Here is a 26,400-nt window from a genome sequence, read left to right as displayed (position 1 = left end):
CTCGACCTCCCAAAGTGCTAGGATTACAGGCATCAGCCACCACGCCCAGATCGGCCCTTTAAAAAAAAAAACTAGTCAGGTCGGGTACAGTGGCTCATGCCTGTAATCCCAACACTTTGGGAGGCTGAGGTAGGCAGATCATGAGGTCAGGAGTTCAAGACCAGCCTGACCAACATGATGAAACCCCAGCTCTACTAAAAATATAAAAATCAGCCAGGCGTGGTGGCATGCACCTGTAATCCCAGCTACTCGGGAGGCTAGGGCAGGAGAATCACTTGAACCCAGGAGGCAGAGGTTGCAGTGAGCTGAGATCAAGCCACTGTACTCCAGCCTGGGTGACACAGCGAGACTCCATCTCAGAAAACAACAACAACAACAAAAATTTTCTTGAAGTCCTTAGGCTTCCACAGATTGTTGAGGACTGAGGATGTGCATATGTCTGCGGGCACGCCTTCCCCTCCCTCTAAGTATTTTCTTCTTAGCAATTTTACATATTGGGTTTAGGTTCTGTGGCCAACACAACACTCATCTATTTCCATTCCCTCTTTGACTTCTAACTGCTCAAAAGAGTCCAGAGCAAAGGCAGTGAACACCCATAATCACTGAGCAGGAACTGGGACCAGACCCTGTCTCCTAACCATGGTTCTCAAGACAACACTAGGCTCCAGAAAGTGCAGACCACTACATCCACTCTCACATTCTATCAGGGAACACTTGGACCTAATTGACAACACCTGCCCTCTTAGGCCAACCCTGCTCCAAAGAGGCAGCCTGGTACCGTGGGAACCACAGTTTAGGGACTCTGGAGAACCACAGACCTCCATGCAGATCTCAGCTCTACCATCCAAGTGCTTTATAACCTAAAGCAGTTTCCCCCTGTGAGCTTAGTTCCTCATCTGCAAAATAAGAATGGGGTTGGGCCGGGTGCGGTGGCTCAAGCCTGTAATCCCAGCACTTTGGGAGGCCGAGACGGGTGGATCACGAGGTCAGGAGATCAAGACCATCCTGGCTAACACGGTGAAACCCCGTCTCTACTAAAAAATACAAAAAACTAGCCGGGTGAGTTGGCGGGCGCCTGTAGTCCCAGCTACTCGGGAGGCTGAGGCAGGAGAATGGCATAAACCCAGGAGGCGGAGCTTGCAGTGAGCTGAGATCCGGCCACTGCACTCCAGCCCGGGCGACAGAGCGAGACTCCGCCTCAAAAAAAAAAAAAGAATGGGGTTAATGGCAATAACCTTTCTATGTTTGTGTAAAGACTAAATATGATAAGATACGGAAATAACCTAGCACAGGGCCTGTCACAGACCAAGGGATCAATACCACCAAGTCACCTTAAAAGGGAAGCACAGCACATTGACAACCTTTTTTTTTCTTTTTTGTTTGGAGACAAGTCTCGCTCTGTTGCCCAAGCTAGAGTGCAGTATAGCGCTATCTCGGCTCACTGGAACTTCCGCCTCCTAAGTTCAAGTGATTCTCCTGTCTCAGCCTCCTGAGTAGCTAGGACTACAGGCGTGTGTCACCACGCCTGGCTAATTTTCGTATTTTTAGTAGAAATTAGGTTTCACCATGTTGGCCAGGCTGGTCTCCAACTCCTGACCTCAGGTGATCCACTGCCCTGGCCCCACAAAGTGCTGGGATTACAGGCATGAGCCACTGCGCCTGGCCAGACATTGACATCTTTAAAGGCTATCTAGGCAAAAAAAAAAAAAAGGGGGGGGCGGGGGAAAAGGGGGGGGCGGGGGAAAAGGGGGGGGCGGGGGGCAGGAAGCACAATCCCTCTTCCCCCAGAAAAAGAAAACAGCCAAGTTAGCACCTGCATGTGTGGGCCTAAATCTTCCTTTTCTCTTTCTACAAAGCTGTTCACATAGTATCAACCTCCCCACATTTCAAATGTAGAATCAGTTACAGCATGAAGAAAACAAAAAATAAGAGCTGCTTCAGCCAGAGACTCTAGAAACAAGATCATTTCCATAGCATCTCCTGTTATAAATGCAGACTTCAGTCACTGCCCCAGAGACTGAACTGGTGGGGTAGGTAGGGGACATGACCCAAAAATATGCATAGTTTTTAGGAAGAAGGAACTGATTTACCTGCTCTTTCAAATTAAAGAACCACAGATCAACAGAAAGGAACAATTCCCCATTTTGTCATAAATGCTAACCTAAAAAGTAGTTTCCTTAAAGAAAATCACTTACAGAGCAGAGTTGTACACTACTGGGAGCAGAAAGCCCTGACAGACAATTGACTCTGCTATTCCCCCTGTGAAAAAAAGGGGAGCTTCGGGAGGCTGAAGCAGGTGGATCATTTGAGGTCAGGAGTTCCAGACCAGCCTGGCCAATATGGTGAAACTTCGTCTCTACTAAAAATGCAAAATTTAAAGCAGCAGCTTCATTGCTGCAGTTCTATCTTCACCTTCAGGACGTTTCCCTTGGTCAAAAACAAACTAAGTCGTCTCCAAGTTCGAAGCATTCAGCAAACAATGATAGCAGAGCCACCAGAAACGTACACCTGATTTTCATGACAAATATGGTAATACTGTATTAGCTAGTGGAGCCACTTTCTGTATTGCTCTATGGACATATGTAACAACACAAATCAGAATAGAATGGAGCCTGTCCCCTGTTGGCAGAGTCACCCCCCAAAATGGAGAGAACAGTAATCACACCAGCTGGTGTAATAATGAATTGTTCAAACAGCAGCTCATAATTGATGCCAAGTTAAAGCACTTGTACCCATTAAGATATGCCATTACTGAAGAAATAAAGTACATTTGAAACCTTAAATGCACATAAATTAGCCAAGTGTGGTGTGGCGTGTGCCTGTAGTCCCAGATGCTCAGGAGGCTGAGGCAGAAGAATCGCCTGAACCCAGGAGGCAGAGGTTGCGGTGAGCAGAGATTGCGCCACTGCACTCCAGCCTGGGCAACAGAGCAAGATTCTGTCACAAACAAAAAAAAAAAGGGAGGGGGAAGCTAAGCAGCCCCAGCAAAGAGGTGAGGTCAGCTCACCAGAGATGGCTTCCAAACAAAGATTCCCTGAAAGTAGAAACCCATCTTTTACTGTCTTTTACAACAACATAGACTGAGAGTCTAACAAGACTACCAACTGCCACTGCCTTCACACTAAATAATGCTTAATCTCCACTGCTGAAGAACCATTCCAAGTGAAAAAAGCTAAATAATATGGCATTAAATGCCCTATTTTCCAAGTGCTAACAGACTCCCTTAAGAAACTAAAGTTGTTATTTAGTTCTGATTCAATCATGCCAGACTCCTCAGTGCCAGCAGCTGCCACTTCCACTCTGGCTAGTCCCCACCCACCAGCCAGATCAACAATCAGCCTTAGCAAAACATCCAAGGAGATTAAGAGTGGCAAGAAAATCACACCAAGCCTTCTAAACATAAATCTACAAGGCGTGACTTCACTATATCCCCTGCCTCCTCCTGGCAGCACCAACAAGACATAAGTGACATTTACAGGAAATAAACTTGCTGCCTTGCCAGCAGAGCAGCTCCTCACAGAGCCATTAAGCTGGTGGTCACTGCTACGGATGAACCTGTGGCACAGCAGAAAAGACCAGGGAAAGAGAGAAAAGAGAGACTAGCATTGTCGCTCCCAATCCCATAAGTAATCCCACAGTGAATTGTGATGAAGCAGAAACTGATCATTAGCACTAATCCAAACCTAACATTTTTGAAATAATTATTTCAAAGGGTTTCTGACCCATCCCACACACACACAAAACCTTATAGAGACAGGTGCCTACCATGATTAACCTGCACCATCCTGCCCTGCCTTCTCCTGGTAGCTCTATTTCAGCACCTACTTCATTCTACCTTGAAGCAGGTCTTCTTTTGTTTTACTCCATGATGCCAAGCTCTGGGCTCTGTAGGTATTAGATCTAAACAGTAGATTACTAAGCCTTCATTGCCTCCACCAACACATCTTCCCACCCCTCTTAGAGGCATTAATTATCTTCATCTCCAAATCAGACATAGATCTGAGCTCCTACAAAGGCTAGCTTTCCTTCACAATCTGGGTGGCCAATAGTACCACCCGGCCTGTCCCACTAACTTCCTGTTTCAGGATTGCCCCTCTCCCATATCCTCTCCTCCCTCTTCCAGTTAGTCCCAAAAACCAGGCAGTGTGTCAGCGTAATACAGGACTTCAGACCCAAGAACCTCAGGAAAACAGGTTTTGGCAAAAATTTCCATTCATTTTCATGTCCTTCAATTAACTAAATTTCACTGGACAGAATATGGAGCCTCAGAAATAATATATTAGCATTGCAAATGACCATTTTAGGAACTACCATAGCCTCGAGACTCTCCCTCCTATAATTTTAGCTTATGGAGGAAGCACAACTGAAAATACTTTTTTTTTTTTTTTTTTAAAGAGACAGTCTCATTCTGCTGCCCAGGCTGGAGTACAATGACACTCTCATAGCCTGCTGCAGCCTCAAACTCCTGGGCTCAAAGGATCTTCCCACCTCAGCCATGCAAGTAGCTAGGACTACAGGAACATGCCACCACCCTCATCTAATTTTTTCATAGTGAGATGAGGTCTCACTGTGTTGCCCAGGCTGGTCTCAAATTCCTGGCCTCAACTGATCCTCCCACCACAGCCTCCCAAACTGCTGGGATTACAGGCACGAGCCATGGTGTTTGGCCTGAAAAATACTTCTCTAAAAAGTTGCGGCTGAGGCCGGGCGCGGTGGCTCAAGCCTGTAATCCCAGCACTTTGGGAGGCCGAGACGGGCGGATCACGAGGTCAGGAGATCGAGACCATCCTGGCTAACACGGTGAAACCCCGTCTCTACTAAAATATACAAAAAATTAGCCGGGCGAGATGGCGGGCGCCTGTAGTCCCAGCTACTCCGGAGGCTGAGGCGAGAGAATGGCGTAAACCCGGAGGCGGAGCTTGCAGTGAGCTGAGATCCGCCACTGCACTCCAGCCTGGGCGACAGAGCGAGACTCCGTCTCAAAAAAAAAAAAAAAAAAAAAAAAAAAAAAGTTGCGGCTGGATATGGTGGCTCACACCTATAATCCCAATACTTTGGAGGCTGAGGTGGGTAGATCACATGAGACCAGCCTGGGCAACCTAGCAAAACCCCGTCTCTACTAAAGATACAAAATTTAGCTGACCATGGTGTACATCGGTAATCCCAGCTACTCGGGAGGCTGAGGCAGGAAGATCCTTTTTCAAGAACTGCTTGAACCCAGGAGATGGAGGCTGCAGTCAGCTGAGCTGGCACCACTGCACTCCAGCCTGGGCAACAGAGCAAGACCCTGTCTCAAAAAAGAACAAGAAAAAAAAATTCTCAGACAAAACTTGGTCAGCCTGAGGCCCAGCAGTTAGCAGAATATCAATAAATACCTGAATAACTTCATCAAATGAAAATTCAGACTGGCCTAAGAGTCAACCCTACAGTGGCATCAAGAGGCCTGACTTCCCTAAACATTCACTTCAGAGATCATGGAGACCACACATACCCTGGTGGAATGTGCTTACAATGGTATCACTGGGACCTAGACTCTATTCTCCAGGTGCCAGGATTCTGACCATATATATTATCCTCAAAACTCTTTGCCTGCCCTTTTACTAGCAAAATGAGCCTCTATTAGTCAAGTTTCCCATTCTGTCTCTTCACACGTTCAAAAGAAAACCAACTCAGAGCTCTGGCAAAAGAAAACCAACTCAGTGCTCTAACTTCCGGCATCCCAGTTTCCACTAGCCAACTCCAATGTTACAGACCACCTCAATCACCTTGCATCAAGAAAGCACATTTTTAAAAGTTTGTTAGTGTTCATTTAATTTCTAGGCTATTCACAAATATTCAGGGCTATCTCATCAATTATATTAGGAACTCCTAGACAGCAAGTACCTGCATACTTCCAGGAAGAGTGATAGATGAACTGTGACTGTTTTAGAAAACAATGACTGAAAATTAGGGGGTAAAAAGTCAAACTACCTTTTTTGTCCAGTTTTCTTTACACTTATAATTTCTTCCCAACTCCTGACATAGTGATTAACTTGAATAAAGCAGATACCTAGGCAGTAAAGAAACACTGAAAATATACTATCAAGCTCTAACATTACAAACATCCCCCCCCCCCCACCACCACCTAAGTCATGAGTAAAAACAACTACAACTCAAATGCCTTACCATCCTTGTTAACAGCAGTGACTTTGGCCGGGTAAAAACGACAATCAGACCAGCAAGCAAGGACCTGCTCATTTATTTGAAATTCCTAAAAAACATAAAAAAAAAAAAAAAAAAATCCTGTTACCAACCTAATTTCACAGGACATACACTGTACCAGATCTCATAAAAGAGGCTGGGATTGATAAGAGAGTGAGAAAGGAAAGTAGCTATTGGGATGGAGGAAGACATTTCTGTTGTTCAACACCAGGAGTTGCTATAATTTCAGTGTCATTTGTCCTTGCTGAAAGTTAATGTTTTCAGGGCAGCAGAGTTGGAGATGGGGCCTATGAGAGGTGTTTGGGTCATGGTGGCAAATCCCTCATGAACAGATTAATGCTGTCTCACAGGAGTGACTTCTCGCTCTCCTGGGAATGGATTCATTCCCAAGAAAGCAAGTTGTTATAAAGCAAGGCTCCTCCCCCTGTTTGGTCCCTCTCTTCACACTTGTCTCTCTCTTTGACCTTCCACCATGTATGACACAGCATGAAAGCCAATGCTAGAAGACAGTAACATGCACTTGTACTTCCCGGCCTGCAGAATTGTGAACTAAACAAACCTCTTTTCTTTATAAATTACCTAGTCTCAGATATTCTATTATAGCAACACAAAAAAGACTAAGACAAGAGTCAAAACAAAAGGGCTGGGACACAAGACCTCAATAAGCCCAAGAGGTCTGGGCAGGCACGGCCCAGCACTGATGATAATTCCACCCTAATCAACATACATTCTGAAAATGAGTCTAAGAGGCCAGGACTACTAGGATATACATCCAGTATAGGAGTTAGAAGATTATGAGGCTACTTCATACTCAGGGAAGCAGCATGTAATGCCACCTACACTTCTAAAGGGACTTTAGCCAAGGAAAGCAACCATTCACCTTTAATATTTTATACACTTTTCCCAGCACACAGTTTGCACTGATAAATTTTGCACAATGGGCCAGGCACAGTGGCTCACACCTGTAATCCCAGCACTCTGGGAGGTCGAGGTGGGCGGATCACCTGAGATCAGGAGGTAGAGAACAGCCTGGCCAACATGGTGAAATCCCTTCTCTACCAAAAATACAAAAATTAGCCGGTGTGGTGGCAGCTGCCTGTAATCCCAGCTTCTCAGAAGGCTGAGGTAGGAGAATCACTTGAACCCAGGAGGTAGAGGTTGCAGTGAGCTGAGATCATGCCATTGCACTCCAGGCTGGGTAACACAGTGAGACTCTGTCTCAAAAAAAAAAAAAAAAAAAAATTGTAGAATGAACACTGAAAAGTAAAATGGAACAATACTGAATAATCCTTAATTGGGAAAAAGAAAAAAAAGGCCAGCAAGAGTTCAAGTTCCCTAATAGGGTTAAAATAGAAAATAAGCCAGACACAGTGGCTTGTGCCTATAATCCCAGCACTTTGGGAGGCTGGGGCAGGTGGATCACCTGAGGTCAGGAGTCTGGCCAACATGATGAAATCCCACCTCCACTAAAAATACAAAAATTAGCCAGGTGTGGTTGGATGAACCTGTAGTCCCAGCTACTCAGAAGGCTAAGACTCGAGAATCGCTTGAACCTGGAAGACAGAGGTTGCAGTGAGCCAAGATCATGCCACTGCACTCTAGCCTTGGCAATAGAGTGAGACTGTCTCAAAAAAAAAAAAGATAAGAAAAAGAAAATAGAAGGCAGGGCTGAGTCAGATCTAAAAGTGGCAGGACCATTATAGATGTCTCAATGCCTGTTTAAAAACCTTAAAACTGGCCGGGCGCGGTGGCTCAAGCCTGTAATCCCAGCACTTTGGGAGGCCGAGACGGGCGGATCACGAGGTCAGGAGATCGAGACCATCCTGGCTAACATGCTGAAACCCCGTCTCTACTAAAAATACAAAAAACTAGCTGGGCGAGGTGGCGGGCGCCTGTAGTCCCAGCTACTCGGGAGGCTGAGGCAGGAGAATGGCGTAAACCCGGGAGGCGGAGCTTGCAGTGAGCTGCGATCAGGCCACTGCACTCCAGCCTGGGTGACAGAGCGAGACTCCGTCTCAACAACAACAACAAAAAAACCTTAAAACTGGCCAAGCACAAGGGCACGTGCCTAAAATCCCAGGACTTTGGGAGGTACAAAGGATCTTCCTTCTTTGACAGAAAAATCCCTTAAGGCCAGGAGTTCAAGACTAGCCTGGGCAACATAATAAGACCTTGTCTCTACAAAAAAAAAAAAATTTAATTAGCCAGGCATAGTGGTACATGCCTATAGTCCCAGGTATTCAGGAGGCTGAGGAAGGAGGATTGCTTGAGCCCAAGAGGTCAAGGCTACATTGAGCAAAGACTGCACCACTGCACTACAGACTGGGCGACAGAGCAAGAAAACGTCTCTTTAAAAAAACAAAAAAACAGGCCAGGCACAGTGGATCACACCTGTAATCCCAGTACTTTGGGAGGCCGAGGCAGGCAGATCATGAGGTCAGGAGATCAAGACCATCGTAGCTAACAATGAAACCTGTCTCTACTAAAACTACAAAAAATTAGCCAGGTATGCTGGCACGCACCTGTAGTCCCAGCTATTCGGGAGGCTGAGGCAGGGGAATCGCTTAAACCCAGGAGATGGAGGTTGCAGTGAGCTGAGATCGAGCCACTGCACTCCAGCCTGAGCGACAGAGCAAGACTCCGTCTCAAAAACAAACAAAAACATGGCTCTTGAGCTACTTACTCGAGCCCGCTCCCACTCTATGGAGTGTACTTTCATTTCAGTAAATGTGTGTTTTCATTGCTTAAAACAAAACAAAACAAAAAAATCTTAAAACTAATACTTCATACTGCGTTTTGAAGTCAGTAAAAGCTCCAGGCATAGAGATAAAATTGAGAAAAATGGAATACAGTCCAATCAATTCCAAGTCCTTTGAGGGCTTATAAAAGACTTTGCATGACGAGCTTACCCCTATAATCCCAGCACTTTGGGAGACCAAGGTGGGAGGACTGCTTGAGCCCAGGAGTTCAAGACCAGCCTGGGCAACAATGTGAGACACTGTCTGTATAAAAAAATTTAAAAATTAGCCGGGTGCGGTGGGCCTATGGTCCCAGCTACTCGGGAAGGTGAAGTGGAAAGATCGCTTCAGCCTGAGATTGAGGCTGCAGTGAGCCATGATTGCACCACTGCATTCCAGTCTGGGCAACAGAGCAAGACCCTGTCTCAAAAGAAAAAGAAAGACCTTGCATATGAGACTAGCATAATGCTCTACATGGAATGATCACTTTCTTTTCTTTTTGAGATGGAGTCTCACTCTGTCACCTGGGCTGCAGTGCAGTGGCGTGATCATCTTGGCTCACTGCAATCTCTGCCTACTGGGTTCAAGCGATTCTCCTGCCTCAGCCTCCCGAGTAGCTGGGATTACAGGCACCCTCCACTACACCCAGCTAATTTTTCATGTTTTTAGTAGAGGCGGGGTTTCACCATGTTGGCCAGGCTGGTCTCAAACTCCTGATCTTGTGATTCACCCGCCTCCGCCTCCGCCTCCCAAAGTGCTGGGATTACAGGTATGAGCCACCGCACCTGGCCGAAATGATCACTTAACAAAAGATCAGACAGCTTAACAAAAGATCAGAAGATCTACTATGTGCCAGGCGGTGTTCTAGAAGTTAGGGATACAGTGCTGTAAAATTGGTCAGGAGTTTGAGACCAGCCTGGCCAATGTAGCAAAACCCAATGTAGTAAAAACCCTTGGGTTAGTAGATATTTTTGTATCTACTAAAAATACAAAAATTAGCCATGGTGGGCACCTGTAATCCCAGCTACTAGGGAGGCTGAAGCATGAGAATCGCTTGAACCCAAGAGGTGGAGGTTGCAGTGAGCAGAGATTGCACCACTACACTCTAGCCTGGGCAACAGAGCGAGACTCTGTCTCCAAAAACAAACAGACAAACAAACAAAAAAATTGGGATTCTTCAAGAGCCCCAGGTGTCATTGAGATCTCAGGGTTATAACTATAGGCCTAAATAAGAACTGGTCCCCAGCTGCTACTGAACATCAAAGATTGAAACACAAACAGCCCAATGGCTGACCTTGCATACTACAGAACTTCCCAGATTTCTTACTCACAGAAGATCCATCCTCTTCATGCAAGCCCTCTTTCCTCAGCTGTATTTTCTCTAAAGGGCGTAAATAAGGACTGTCCCAGCAGAACCACTCATCATAACGATGGTTCCAGCGCTTGAAATGGATGAGTACTTTTCCTTCCTCGTAGTCAATGTCTTCTATGTGAGCTGGATACCTGAGTCAGAAAAAAAAAAAAAAAAAAAAAATTGGCATTCCTTTAATACCCACCCCAAATATCCAAATATCCATAATGGTACATTTCCAAACCTATTCCCAAAGGAGAAGGTTACCAGGCCTACCGTTTAGAGACTCCGTGTAATTGGGTCAAATCACAAATTAGGGAGGGTAATAGACCTGAGCTCCAAATCCCAACCTGCATATTCCTTATTTTATGAACTATTTTATTTTATTTTATTTTTGAGACAGAGTCTCGCTCTGTCACCCTGGCTAGAATGCAGTGGTGTGATCTTGGCTCACTGTAACCTCCTGGGTTCAAGTGACTCTCCCTGCCTCAGCCTTCTGGGTAGCGGGGATTATAGGCGCCTGCCACCATGCCCGGCTAATTTTTGTATGTTTAGTAGAGATGGAGTTTCACCATGTTGACCAGGCTGGTCTCAAACTCCTGGCCTTAGGTGATCTGCCCACCTTAGCCTCCCAAAATGCTGAGATTACAATGGTGAACCACCATGCCCGGCCAGTTTATAAACTATTAAATTAAACTTTCAGAGCCTGAGTTCCCTCATATAAAGTGGAAGAAGCACACTGGGTTGTAGTGTGGATTAAACAAGATGACATACACAAAAGACATGAGCACACAAGAGGCAAGAAGAAAACATTTAACAACTAGATCAGATTTTACGTGTGCCAATAAATCAGAATGACCATGCAACCCAGACTGTATCAGACAGTCTCAATTTTAAGCATTTTGTAAGCAATATAATGGAATACTATGCAGGGGTTTTTTTGTTTGTTTGTTTGAGACAGGGTCTCGCTCTGTCGCTAGGCTGGAGTACAGTGGCGTGATCTCCGCTCACTGCAACCTCCACTTCCCTGGTTCAAGAGATTCTCCTGCTTCAGCTTCCCGAGTATCTGGGATTACAGGCGCCCGCCACCACGCCTGGCTAATTTTTATATTTTTAGTAGATGGGGTAGACATGTTGGCCAGGATGGTCTCGATCTCTTGACCTCATGATCTGCCCACCTCAGCCTCCCAAAGCGCTAGCATTACAGGCATGAGCCACCGCGCCTGGCCTTATACTACACAGTTATTAAAAAGAACAAGATGATTTTGTCTGTCAAGATATGGAAAGCTCTTCTAAGATATACAGTTATATGATGCAGAACACTGTATATGCTAAGCTATTGCTTTGTTTTATTGATTGATTGATTGATTGATTGATTGAGACAGGGTCTCACTCTGTCACCCAGGCTGATGTGCAGTGGCATGATCTCAGCTCACTGCAACCTCCCTCTCCCCAGCTCAAGTGTCCCTCCAGCCTTAGCCTCCCAAGTAGTTGAAACTACAGGCACACACCACCATACAGGGCTAATTTTTGTATTTATTGTAGAGATGGAGTTCTGTTATGTTGCCCAGGCTGGTCTCAAACTCCTGGGCTCAAGCTATCTGCCCACTTCAGCCTCCCCAAATGCTGGAATTATAGGCATGAGCACCACACCTGACTTATTTTTTTAAAGAAGAGAAAGAAGGATATGTATTCACATATGCTTATATATGCATAAAGTATTTGGAAGGATGCCCAAGAAACAACAAAGGTTGCTTGTGGAAAAGTGTGGCCAGCTCAGTAGATGGTTTCTTTCAACCTCCATTTAACCTTCTTTCTAGACTGAGAGTTGGGAAAATCAACAACTACATTTCCCTGACTTCCTTACAACTGGTGGCCAAGGTCGTAAAAACCCTTGGGTTAGTGGCCAGGTCCAGCACAAGGCCTATCAAGCTTCCACATACATGTAAATCATCAGGGTATCTTGTTGAAATGAAGATTCTGATTCAATATGCCAAGCTGGGGCCTAAGAGCTCTCACAAGCTCCCAGATGTTGTTGTTGTTGCTGCTGCTGCTGCTGCTGCTGCTGCTGCTCTGCAATAGTCAGAGCCTAATGTCTAATCATCAGCTTCATGCATGTCAGGCAGCAGTGGTGCAGATGGCAGTGCCAGTAGTGATTTCCTGACCTCCAGATCACAGCTACAATTGTGGGCCTTTCAAGATGATACCCTAAGGGCAGCCTCCTTGAGTCCCACTCTTCTAGCCCTTCCAGCAACATAGTACCCAATTCCCTACCTTAAATCCTTCTGTGGTTAAAATACTCAGGCTGGTTTATTTTTCCAGCATTTATTCCTGATACAAGAGAGATATCTGGATAAGAGGCGGGGAGGGGCAAAAATAGGAGGGAGACTTTTTGCAGTATACCTTATAATACTTTTTTATTTCAACTATATAAAGGTACTGCTCATTCCAAAAAATAAATGGTTAAAAATAAATAAAAATATTATATGGAGTTTTTCTCTGAAAACACTTATATTAATCAAATAGCTATTCGAGACTGACAAAGTTTACAATCTATCCGTATTTTCTCCCTGCAACCTGGTTTGTACCATTTCCTTCCTTTCTTATAGCCAGCACCTAGTACAGTGCTGTCCTAATAAACACATGCTACCTAAATGAACAGGCCTGCTTTCTTGTGTCTGTATACTGTGTACTTTTCAGCCCTACACTAGCACCCTCTAAGGCAGTTTGCTTGGCGTTAGTAATGTATCACAGTACTTTGCACATACTAGGTACTCAATAAATGTTTAGCAAATGAATTCCACTCTTCTTATTCTTCCCAAAGGTCATGTATTCTGTCAGTTTTTTAATTCCAACATTCTCAGACTTCAGCAACCTATTCCAATTTCACTCCTCAAGTTCAGGCCCCCATCACTTCATGTGTGTATTCCTCACAGAGGACTGGAAAGGTATGTTTTCCATAATTCCTAATTGCTACTATGCATACCTTAATTGCTCAAAAATATTAACAAAAGACATAAACAGCCCTGGAACTAGTCTTCCTACTCCAATCCAACTGACAGCTGCTATAAATACAAGACATCTTGACAGCAGACTGGCTAATTGTCTGATCTGACAAATGAAATAGTACAACTGTAGGAGACAAGTGAGGATTCCCTAAATCCACTTCTCTCTGCAAAATGGGGAGAAGGATATCAATATGGCAATTATGTATCTCTTACCCTCTCATTCATTCAGCCTACCTGAAGCTAGTAAACCTCTCTAAAACAACACAATCTGTCCTAACACATTCCTATTCAAACCACTTTTTTTTTGAGACGGAGTCTCGCTCTGTCGCCCAGGATGAAGTGCAGTGGCCTGATCTCAGCTCACTGCAAGCTCCGCCTCCTGGGTTCATGCCATTCTCCTGCCTCAGCCTCCCAAGTAGCTAGGCCCACAGGCGCCCACCACCATGCCCGGCTAATTTTTTTGTATTTTTAGTAAAGACGGGGTTTCACCGTGTTAGCCAGGATGATCTCGATCTCCTGACCTCGTGATCTGCCCACCTCGGCCTCCCAAAGTGCTGGGATTACAGGCGTGAGCCACTGCGCCTGGCCTTAAACCACTTTCTTTAATGGTTTACTATCTCTAGCAACAGTTTTCTCACACAGGGTCCTTGGACTAAGGCAGGAAATCTTCTTTACACGGAAATCACTTTTTTTTTTTTTTTTTGAGACAGGGCCTCGCTCTGTTGCCCAGGCTGGAGTACGGTGGTACCACCATGGCACACTACAGCTTTGAACTCCTTACCTCAAGTGATCCCTCACCTCAGCCACCAGAGTTGCTGGGACTGCAGGCTCATACCACCAGGCCCAGCTAATCTTTTGTCATTTTTTTTGTAGAGGTGGAGTCTCACTATGTTGCCCACGCTGGTCTTGAACACCTGGGCTCAAGTATCCTCCTGCCTCAGCCTCTCAAATTGCTGGGATTACAAGCATGAGCCACCACGCCCCGCTTGAAATCGCATTCTTTCTTTTACTATTTAAATATACCTTTTAAGTTAAACCGGTAACAACTGTTTGTTTTTAATACCCTTCCTAATATTACACAGCCTTCAAAAAGAAGAAGGCAGCTTTATGTATTGATTTTAATTTTTTTAATGTATTGATTTTTAAAGATCTCTAAGAAATGTAGGAGTAAACTCAAGATGTCAAACAGTATTTGAATGCACTACCATTTATGTGGGGGAAGGGAGAGAGCCAATACAGTCATACCTGTTTTTAAATGCGTGAGCTATCTCTATCTCGGGAAGGAGGATCAAGTAACCCGGTTTGCCTCCTGGAAGGGGAACTGAATAGTTTTAAGCAACTAGAGAGGAAGTATGAGACTCATTTCATTTGCTGTATATCCTTTTGGACATTTTAAATACTGTACCATGAACACATATTAACTATTAAAAGTACATAATTACATACTTATTTTAAATGTACTTATTTGGCAAAATTAAAAGTTGGCAACCTCAGGGCAAATCTTAAATTATTTTGGATATGCACTGGTTGGAAGTCAGGATTCATAGAATCAAGTGTGAACTCCTAGGCCACCAACTCCACTTGCTCTGAAGGGTCTTTGTGTCCTCGGCTAATATAAAGCTTCTCCCTCATTCAAAAAAACTTTACTGGGCACACGTATCGCACTCTCTGCAGACCTAAACAAACCCCTCCAAGAGGCTCAATAGTAGCCAAGGGGCAAAATTTTCCAAAGATTAAGTGGTCCTCCCCACTTCCCTAAAGTGTGACCAAGATGCAAGTCATTTATGGTGGTGGGGACCCAATTACATTTCAGAGAAGAGGGAGGCTACAAAAACCATCTTAGAGAACAACCTGGTAAGACTTAGTAGATCACAACTCTGCCTGCCTTGGGGACAGCTTAGCTTCATCAGTCAACAGGAATTTACTAAGTGCTTTTGATCTGACAATTCTAGGTCTTGAAAGGGATTATACAAACATGTGTTCTGGCCCCTGCCCTTGAGGAGAACTAGACACTTAAATGGATTAGACTTTAAAACTATTAGGTTGAACCACATTTAATTGCTGATAATCAACTGCTTTTTACCTACCAAAATAGCAATTTTATCTGGTTCAATCTAAATATTTGGACAACCATAAAGCAGGCTGAAGATGATGAGACAAAGTTAACAAAAGAGATATGAATGGAATTTGTACAGACAGAAAAAGGAAGAGAGAATTTCTAGCTTCCATGTGTAACTAAGAGCCATTGATGAGACTCTAGTTTCCAAACTAACATTGCAGCTGGGAGTTACATTTCCAATCAATGGGAATATTAGCCAGAAAGGGGCAGATAATCAAATTAATAACAAAAATTAGCTCTTAGGAGGGGACAGGGATTAGGAATAGCCAAGAGATTTTTGCTTTAGTGTGAATTTTTTTAAAAATTTAGTTAAATTAAGTACTTTTTGGGGTTTTGGGTTTTGTTTTTTGTTTGTTTGGTTTTTGTTTTGTTTTTGAGACAGGGTCTTACTCTGTCACCCAGGATGGAGTACAGTGGTGCAATCTCCACTCACTGCAGCCTTGACCTACCACGCTCAGGTGATCCACCTCAGCCTCCTGAGTAACTGGAACTACAGGCTCATGACACTACGCTTGGCTAAGTTACTTTTTTGGTATTTTTTGTAGAGACGGGGTTTTGCCATGTTGCTCAGGCTGGTCTCGAATTCTTGGCCTCAAGTGATCACTGGCCTTGGCCTCTGAAAGTGCTAGGATTACAGGTGTGAGCCACAGCACCCAGCCAAAAATAAATACTTTTAAATTAAAAGTTTAAAAAACTTTTTTAAAGACATCAACCGATAGCTTCATGAATATTATGTTTATGTACCGCTATGGCATACCCACAAAATGGCATATTATACAGCCATAAGAAAGAATGAAGACACACTCTATGAACTGATATGGAAAGATTTCCATGACACATTAAGTTTTTCAAAAACAGATTACAGAATAGTGTGTATCTTATGACATCTTTTGTGTTATAGAAGAGGAAAATAAGAATATTGGCTGGACATGGTGGCTCATGTCTATAATCCCAGTACTTTGGGAGGCCAAGATGAGAGGATCACTTTGAAGCCAGGAGTTTGAGACCAGCCTGAGCAACACAGCAAGACCTCATCTCTTAAAAAAAAAAAAGTTTAAAAAAAATTCGCGAGGAGTAGGGGTGCGTGCCAGCCACTCAGAAGGCTGAGGTGGGAGGATCACTTGAGCCCAAGAGTTCAAAGCTGCAGTGAGCTATAATTGTGCCACTGCACTCTACCCTGGGGACAGAGTGCAACCCCATCTAAAAAACAGATAATAATAATACATTTTTAGAATTTTCAGCCTTTGTCAAGAAGATTATGAAACTTTTCTATTTTATCTTTTTTTTTTTTGAGATGAAGTCTCACACTGTCGCCCAGGCTGGAGTGCAGTGGTGTGATCTCGGCTCACTGCAACCTCTGCCTCCCAAGTTCCAGTGATTCTCCCACCTCAGCCTCCCAAGTAGCTGGGACTACAGGCGCATGCCACCACACCTGCTAATTTTTTGTATTTTTAGTAGAGGTAGGTTTCATCATGGTGGCCAGGCTGGTCTCAAACTCCTGACCTCAAGTGATCTACCTGCCTCGGCTTCTCAAAGTGCTGGGATTACAGGTGTGAGCCACTGCACCCAGCCTCTTCTATTCTGTAAATATAATGAACTCATAGATTTCTTAAATTTAAGTTATCATTACTCTGCTAGAATAAATCATATTTGGTTTCATGCACATTCATTTAATAAGTCTCTACTTGGTGTTTCAGGATTTTATTGACAAGAATTGTACCTCTTTTATAAATGCGATCTGTCCAAGTTTCCTTGTATTATGCCCTTCCTGCCCAGTTTATTAGGTTATGATAATATCACAGACAAACTAGAATGCTTTATTTCATTTTCTATGAAACCACCTACTCTGAGGGCCTTCCCAGAAGGTAGTTCTTTACCTTTCCCATCACTTCTATGGTCACTAGTCTGATCAAGTTTCCTACCTCTTTTTTTTTTTTGAGACAGCATCTTGCTCTGTCGCTCAGGCTGGAGGGCAGTAGCTCGATCTCAGCTCACTGCAACCTCCGCCTCCTGGGTTCAAGTGATTATCCCGCCTCAGCCTCCCGAGTAGCTGGGATTACAGGCGCCCGCCACCATGCCCTGCTAATTTTTATATTTTTAATAGAGACAGGGTTTCAGCATGTTGGCCAGGATGATCTCGATCTCTTTACCTAGTGATCCATCTCCCTCAGCCTCCCAAAGTGCTGGGATTACAGGCATGAGCCATCGCACCCAGCCTCCTACCTCTTCTTGAGTTAATTTGAGTCAATTTTTCCTACACTGATAAGAGAGTTTGAAATGATAATCAGGTACCACTTAAATGTTCAAAAATCAATAGTTTTCCTTGGAAGAAAGAGTTCAAGAGTCAACAGAAATGTTTCAAACTCAAGTCACAAACAAGATTTTTAAATGGCTAATACAAACACAAGGCTGCTAAGCACTTTACAGGGCAGGAACTATGCCCTATGAACTTCATTATTCAACAAACACTCCTGAGTTTGTATTATGAGACAAACAAACTGCTAGGTCCTGGAGACACAGAATAGATGACCAATCATCAGAGCCCCTAGGGTGGCAAGAGCCCAAAGAGAAATTTGGTAAGCCCATGGGATTTCCCATTCCTCTCCACAAGCAAAAAGATCAGGAACACTCTGGATCTCAGGAAGAAAGGAGAGAAAAAGAAGCATAGCTGGCCAGGCGCAGTGGCTCATACCTGTAATCCCAGCACTTTGGGAGGCCGAGGCCGAGGCGGGCAGATCACCCAAGGTTGGAAGTTCGAGACCAGCCTGACCAACATGGAGAAACCCCCATCTCTACTAAAAATACAAAATTAGCTGGGTGTGGTGGCACATGCCTGTAATCCCAGCTACTTGAGAGGCTGAGGCAGGAGAATCACTTTACCCGGGAGGTGGAGGTTGTGGTGAGCCGAGATCACACCATTGCACTCCAGCCTAGGCAACAAGAGCAAAACTCCATGTAAAAAAACAAAAAACAAACAAACAAAAAAAGAAGCATAGCTCTAGAATGAACCAGGCTGCCTATATCCCATAACCAGGACTAGAGGAAAGAGAGGCATTATCTCTCCTCCATGTCCAGCCCAGGCTGGACAGTCTGGGTTTCTGCTGCTCTTCACTGCCCCCTTCTAAAGCACTTGAATAAACCCTCCCCTCTTTTTATTTTTATTTTTATTTTTATTTTTTTTGAGACGGAGTCTCACTCTGTCACCCAGGCTGGAGTGCAGTGGTGCGATCTCGGCTCACTGCAACCTCTGCCTCCCCGGTTCAAGCAAGTCTCCTGCCTCAGCCTCCTGAGTAGCTGGGATTACAGGCATGTGCCACCACACCCAGCTAATTTTGCATTTTTAGTAGAGATGGGGGTTTCTCCATGTTGGTCAGGCTGGTCTCGAACTTCCAACCTTGGGTGATCTGCCCGCCTCGGCCTCCCAAAGTGCTGGGATTACAGGTATGAGCCACTGCACCTGGCCAACTATGCTTCTTTTTCTCTCCTTTCTTCCTGAGATCCAGAGTGTCCCTGATCTTTTTGCATGTTGGCCAGGCTGGTCTTGAACTCCTGACTTCGTGATCTGCCCGCCTCAGCCTCCCAAGTGCTGGGATTACAGGCGTGAGCCACTGAACCGGGACTATTTTTTTATTTTTTTTAAACTCTTCATTCTAGAGCCCACAATAAACTTTTTCATCAGAGTCCCATTTTTTCTAACTAGAGGGTTGGGAAAGGTTTCAGAGAAGAATTAGCCTTTGGATCAAACCTTCAGAGATCGAGTCTGAATCTGCAGGGTATCCTGCATATATTAGACTTTCAATAAAGGTCCACCAGATGTACTTTTTAAAAAGATTTGGAGCCACAAAACAGCAATAGGAATATATAAACAAACCAAGATGAATCATCAAAATAAACCAATGATATCCATGTTGTAGATGTCAGGAGGACAAACATATCCCAGCATGGGAACTGTTAATTTGGAGGGGATATATGCACATGGTGGTCACCATGACAAAATTAGTCACAAAACTGTTTTCCAAAGGCCAAAAAGTATCAAAAACTCTTATCTAAAATTCAACTTGGAAAGGACAGATAAGCAAAACTTCATAATAAACAAGGTTACCATAATGAGCTTAATTTAAGCAAGTTGTATAACTAGTCACTAAGCCAACCAAGAAGCCACAGAAGACCAGTATAGCCAATGTCAAATGGAAAAGGACAAGGAGAATGAACAGAAATTAGCAGAAGAAAAATTCATTAAACGATAATTCCACAAACATTTTCTGAGTACCTACTCTGGGCCAGGAAGTATACTAGGGTTTAGAAATACAGAACCAAAATTTTTTTCTTTTTTGAGACGGAGTCTCACTCTGTTACCCAGGCTGGAGTACAGTGGTGCAATCTCAGCTCACCACAACCTCCACCTCCCGGGTTCAAGTGTTTCTCCTGCCTCAGCCTCCCAAGTAGCTGGGACTACAGGTACCCACCACCACGCCTAGCTAACATTTTTTGTATTTTTAGTAGAGACAGGGTTTCACTATATTGGCCAGGCTGGTCTCGAACTCCTGACCTCGTGATCCACCCGCCTCGGCCTCCCAAAGTGCTGAGATTACAGGTATGAGCCACCACGTCTGGCCAGAACCAAATCTATTAAGATGTGTGATCACAGCAACTGGCAGAGGATGACAGGCCCTATGTTACAAGACACAGTAGACTTTCAATTCCTCAGACACACCACACACCTTCCCATACCAAGTATACTCTCTTTACCTGAAACAACAACCCCTGACCACTCTTCCCAGGGAATATCCTTATCCTCCTATAGCCTCAGAATCTCTGACTACACTACCTCAAGCAGCCCCCATTTCCTTCCAGTCTGTGTCAGTTTCCTAAATGTTTCCTTCATAGCATTTACCCCAATCCATTATTATTTCATTTGTTTGTGTTTATGGCCTGCTTCGCCAAGAGACAACAGGCACTGCTAGAGGCATCTGTCTCTTAATCACTACAGTATCATCTGGGGGAATAAAAGTATGTAAGTATGTCTATAGGTACAAATAATTGTAACAAAGTATACCAGGTGCAACAACAGACGACTCCTTAAGGTAGAGTAAGATACAGAGGAGCAAAAGGGGAGAGGGAGAGGAAGGGGATCGAGTGAGAGGAGGGCCCAAGACAACCCTGGGGAAAAGGAGGCACTTGATCTCTATTCTGAAAGATGAGTAGGCATTTTCCAGCTGATCAAGGAGGCAGTGAAGCTGGGGAGAGTTTCTGGGAGAGGATGTAATAGGAGTAAACCAGCACAGTACAGAGGAAAGAAAGCAAAAAAGAGGACAAGGAAATTCAAGGGGATGGAGGAAACAACAACTCCGTTTGAGGGGCCATGGAGGATCTTATGGATGGACTGCTGAGCCCTAAATGAAGGTTTGCCAAGAGCAGTCCACGTGTGGCAACCAACACACCAACTCCGTGCTGGTGAACACAGAGCTGCTGGTCCACAAGGTCTCCATGAGGAATGAAGAATATTATATTGTGCTTTTCAGTAATCTGGACCCTCTTTATCAAAGCTTCCCAGCTGAGGTACCACAAATGGGTTACCAGTAGGCAATGACATGAAGAACGTTGAGATGCCAGAAAACCACTATATAATCAAGAACTACTAGAAAATTTTAGTGTGTGAGGCTGGACGCAGTGGCCCATTCTTGTAATCCCAGTGCTTTCCGAGACCAAGGCAGGAGGCCAGGAGTTCAAGACCAGCCTGGGCAACGGAGGAAGACCCTGTCTCTACAAAAATATATTTTAAAATTAGCCAGGCCTGTAGTCCTAGCTACTTAAGAGGCTGGAGTTGGGGAATCACTTGAGCCCAGGAGTGAGAGGCTGCAGTGAGCTATGATCACAACACCACTGCACTCCAGCCTGGGCAAGAGAGTGAGACCTTATTTTTAAAAAAATTTAATCAGCCCAGCACAATAGCTTATGCCTATAATCCCAGCACTTTGGATGGCTGAAGGAGGAGGATCCCCTGAGCCCAGGAGTTTGAGATCAGCATGGGAAACATAGGGAGACCCCATCTCTCTGGACAAAAAAAGAATTTTTACTTAGCCGGATGTGGTGATGCTCGCCTGTAGTCCCAGCTACTCAAGAGGCTGAGGTGAGAGGATCACTGGAGCCCAGAAGGTTGAGGCTGTGGTGAGCCATGATCACACTACTGAACTCCACCCTGGGTGATACAGTGAGACCCAAAATAAATAAATGGGAAGGAAGGAAGGAAGGGAGGGAGGGAGGGAGGGAGGAAAGAAGAGAGGGAGGGAGGGAGGGAATAACTTTAGTGTGTATATTTGTAACTAACCTGGCATTATAAAATCACTCCCAAATAGTAGCTAGAACAACTTTACATGTCTGCAAATTTGGCACTCATTCCTTCAAAAGGTAGGTTTTAATTGTTTTATCCTTGAATATGGCCTCATTTCTAACAAGCAGAATGTGGCAAAACTGATAGTGTGGGACTTCCAAAGCTGGGTTATAAAAAGCACTGCAGCAGGACGGGGGAGAGAGAATATCAGGAAGAAGAGCTAATGGATGCTGGGCTTAATACCTAGGTGATGGGATGATCTGTGCAGTAAACTACCGTGGCACACATTTACCTATGTAACAAACCTGCAAATCTCGCACATGTAACCCAGAACTTAAAATAAAGTGGAAGGCAAAAAAAAAAAAAAGCAATCTTTTGAATTAATAAAGTGATGGATTATCTAACTACAAAGTTGATGTGAAAAAGAAAAAAAGCAATGCAGCCATTCCACTTCTGGGTATATATCCAAAAACACTGAACACAAGGACTCAAACAGATGTCTGTACTCCAGAATCCACACAGCATTATTCACAATAGTCAAAAGACATCCCAATAGTCAAAAAGCCACCCAAGTGTCTAACATATGAATAGATAAAATGTGGTATATCCATATAATGGAATAGTATTCACCCTTAAAAAGGAATAAAACTCTAATACATGCTACAACACAGATGAACCTTGAGGACTTATACTAAGTGAAATAAGCCATTTGAAGGACAAATACTGCATGATTCCATTCATATGAGCTATGTAGAGTAGCCAGATTAATGAAAGCAGAATAGAGGTTACCAGGAGCTAAGGGGAAAAGGGAGGGGGCAGTTGTTGATTAATAGATACAGGGTTTCAGTTTGGAGAGATGAAAAAATTGGGCCAGGCACGGTGGCTCACACCTGTAATCCCAGCATTCTGGGAGGCAGAGGCAGGTGGACTGCCTGAACTCAGGAGTTCGAGACCAGCCTGGGCAACACAGTGAAACTCCGTCTCTATTAAAACACAAAAAGTTAGCCGGGCATGGCAGCGTGCGCCTGTAGTCCCAGCTACTCAGGAGGCTGAGGCAGGAGAATTGCTTGAACCCAGGAGGCGGAGGTTGCAGTGAGCTGAGATCACGCCACTGCACTCCAGCCTAGGTGACAGAGCGAGACTCCGTCTCAAAAAAAAAAGAAAAAAAGAAAAAATCTTGGGCTGGGCATGGTGGCTTACACCTGTAATCCCAATACTTTGAGAGGCCAAGGGAGGAAGACTGCTTGAGGTCAGGAGAGACAGGGTTTCACCATGTTACCCAGGCTGGTCTCAAACTCCTGGGCTCATGCAATATGCCTGCCTCAGCCTCCCAAAGTGCTGGGATTATAGGCATGAGCCATGGCGCATGGCTAAGGCCAGGAGTCTGAGACCAACATAACATAGTGAGACTTTCTCTCACTATGAAAAATTTTAGGTTGGGCTCAGTGGCTCATGCCTGTAATCCCAGCACTTTGGGAGGCTGAGGCCGGCAGATCACCTGAGGTCAGAAGTTTGAGACCAGCCATGGCCAACACGGTGAAACATCATCTCTACTAAAAATACAAAAATTAGCCAGGCGTGGTGGCACAAGCCTATAATCCCAGCTACTCAGGAGGCTGAGGCAACTTCGCCGGGAGGCAGAAGTTGCAGTGAGCCGAGATCACACCACTGCACTCCAGCCTGGCAACAGAGTGAGAACCTGTCACCAAAAAAAGAAAGAAAGAAAATGTTTTGGAGAAGGATGGTAGTAACGGTTGCAGAACAGTGTGAATGTATTTAATGCTACAGAACTGTACTGTACACCTAAAAATGATTAAAATACTAAATCTTATGTTATATGTATTTTTACCACAAGTATATATACACAAAGCACTGCTGCTTCTGCCTCACACTCTCAGATTCCCTGTTCTAGGGTAAGTCAAGTGCTACATCATGAGAACATTCTAGATGTCTATGGGGAGGTTCACATGACAAGGAACTGAAGCCACCTGTCAGGAACAAGCATCAACTTGTCAGCCTCGTGAGTGAGCCCCCTTGGATGCAGCCTTTATGAGACCCTGGGCCAGAAGCCCCTCTGACCCCCCATTCCACCGCTCCTGAATTTCTGGCCCACAGACATCTAGAGAATAATAAATGTTTATTGTTTTAGGCCACCAACTAAATGTTGAGAAAATGTGTTACACAGCACTAAGTAGCTAACAAAGTAGCATTTTGCTACACTGCTTTGGTGTCTAGAAATGGAGTCTATCAATAGTTTATAGGTTAGAGGTGCCAGTCCTCATGTTTTCAGGTTTGAGAAACACTGCTCTAAGCTACAAGATAAGCCAATATGTCCTAGGGCTCCACCAAGGGAAGGAGAGGGCTGTAAGACAGTAAAGCACTGCCACTGGTGGCATGACCCCATGTGCATGGCCAGAAGCAGAGAACAGTGTAGGTCTAATTCAGGGAAACAGTGTTGACATGCCTGCACTATATGACCTTAAGCCCCAGGAAGGCTTGCCGCTCAGAGTCTTGCTGAATCTGTGTAAAATTAAGCTGCCTTATACTACACACCGTGCAGGTGCTTAAACTAGAGCAGCCAGACAGTGCTTGGCAGGAATCTGTTTTGTTCCCTGCTACATACCAGAAATACTAACTAAAGAAACATCATGGGGCAGGGGAGAAAAAAAACGAAAGGATGACAATTTCCTTCTGAATTCCCACTACAACTCATCAGCGTTCATCCACATAGCTATTAATAACTAATGAGGTTGGGTGCAGTGGCTCACGCCTGTAATCCCAGCACTTTGAGAGGCCGAGGCGGGTGGATCACCTGAAGCCTGGAGTTTGAGACCAGCCTGACAAACATGGAGAAACCCCGTCTCTACTAGAAATACAAAATTGGCCGGGCGCGGTGGCTCAAGCCTGTAATCCCAGAACTTTGGGAGGCCGAGACGGGCGGATCACGAGGTCAGCAGATCGAGACCATCCTGGCTAACACGGTGAAACCCCGTCTCTACTAAAAAAAAAAAAAAAAAAAAAAAACTAGCCGGGCAAGGTGGCGGGCACCTGTAGTCCCAGCTACTCGGGAGGCTGAGGCAGGAGAATGGCGTAAACCCGGGAGGCGGAGCTAGCAGTGAGCTGAGATCTGGCCACTGCACTCCAGCCTGGGCGACAGAGTGAGACCCCATCTCAACAACAACAAAAAAAAAACAAAACAAAAAACAAAAAAACAAAATTAGCCGGGCGTGGTGGCGCATGCCTGTAATCCCAGCTACTCGGGAGGCTGAGGCAGGAGAATTGCTTGAACCTAGGAGGTGGAGGTTGCAGTGGGCCGAGATCATGCCATTGCACTCCAGCCTGGGCAACAAGAGCAAAACTCTGTCTCAGAAATAAAATATAAATAAATAAATAAATAAAACTAATGAGTGCAGCTTACTCTAGGGTTTGTAAACTACCTTTATCTAAGGTATCTCACTTGATTATGCCATGAAGACTTAAGGAGTCATTATTATTACTGCCCCCTTTTTACATTTGTGGAAATGGAGCCTCAAAGAGAGTGACTAGGAAGAGGCACGGTCAAGATCAATATCTACATCTAACTCTAAACCCAGTGAAGAACCTTCTGCTCTTTTTTCTGAGACGGAGTCTAGCTCTGTCGCCCAGGATGGAGTGCAGTGGCGTGATCTCGGCTCACTGCAAGCTCCACCTCCCAGGTTCACACCATTCTCCTGCCTCAGCCTCCCAAGTAGCTGGACTACAGGTGCCCACCACCGCGCCTGGCTAATTTTTTGTATTTTTAGTAGAGACGGGGTTTCACCGTGTTAGCCAGGATGGTCTCGATCTCCTGACCTCATGAACCGCCCAACTCAGCCTCCCAAAGTGCTGGGATTACAGGCGCAAGCCACTGTGCCGGACTATGAGCCTTCTGCTCTTAACTGGACTCCACATGTAAACATTCCTGTAGTGACCACATCCACATGGGTGTCTTTTGTCTTAGCCACCTAATAGTCTACCTAACTGGTGGCTAGCCCAGAGTTTGACTAAACTTTCCCCCAGAGGTTGAGCATTCAGACTGCTTCCAGATTCTTTGCTATATAAACAGTGTGTCTGCAGACATACAGCACTCATTTTACTTCAAGAATCAGAAAATTACTCAGACATGATACATGCCTGTAATCCCAGTTACTTGGGAGGCTGAGGCAGGAGAATCGCTTGAACCCAGGAGGCAGAGGTTGCGGTGAGCCAAAATTGTACCATTGCACTCCCGCCTGGGCGACAAGAGCAAAACTCTGTCTCAAAAAAAAAAAAAAAAAAAAAATCAGAGCTTGCCTCTATTCCTGGCCTAGGGCACACACCGGAAGCAAAATACTTCTATGCACAAAAGTAACATTTTAAGCCATCACCAGCCTTTGCTGGAGAGGAGATGGGGATGGAAGATATATTTAGTAAAAAACAAAAGACTGACTATTAAACTGCAGAAAAACTGCTGTTTTGAATGCCTTAACTCTTTCCCTACTCCTTCACCACTTCCATTAATCAACATCTGATAAAAGGTCTTAAATGCATCTTTCCTCTCTATCTCAATCATTTCTTACCAGCAACAACTGAACAGTCAGTATATACAAATGACCCCTAAACCCCTCTATCAGAACCCAGCAGAATGTCTGACA

General features: G+C 44.7%; 1 protein-coding gene across 3 annotated transcripts in view; it reads right to left on the bottom strand.

Moving 5' to 3' along the window:
* The window catches only part of PHF20 (PHD finger protein 20), a 185,859-nt gene that overhangs the window by 104,671 nt on the left and 54,788 nt on the right, over window positions 1–26,400 (bottom strand). For 2 of the 3 annotated variants that reach the window (XM_033186275.1, XM_033186276.1), the window contains exons 3-4: window positions 10,271–10,442; window positions 6,166–6,250 (exon numbers count right to left, since the gene is read on the bottom strand). In XM_033186275.1, the coding sequence (XP_033042166.1) occupies window positions 6,166–6,250; window positions 10,271–10,442 (257 nt within the window). Of the gene's footprint in view, window positions 1–3,765; window positions 4,087–6,165; window positions 6,251–10,270; window positions 10,443–26,400 lie in introns of those variants that run through there. The other variant, XM_033186277.1, reaches the window with a different exon arrangement.

The sequence above is a fragment of the Trachypithecus francoisi genome, unplaced genomic scaffold (genome assembly GCF_009764315.1).
Source record: "Trachypithecus francoisi isolate TF-2019V2 unplaced genomic scaffold, Tfra_2.0 Lachesis_group21, whole genome shotgun sequence".
NCBI classification, from domain to species: Eukaryota; Metazoa; Chordata; class Mammalia; order Primates; family Cercopithecidae; genus Trachypithecus; species Trachypithecus francoisi.
The sequence above is the reverse complement of the archived record's forward strand: the minus strand, read 5'-3'. Positions and strand labels throughout refer to the sequence as shown.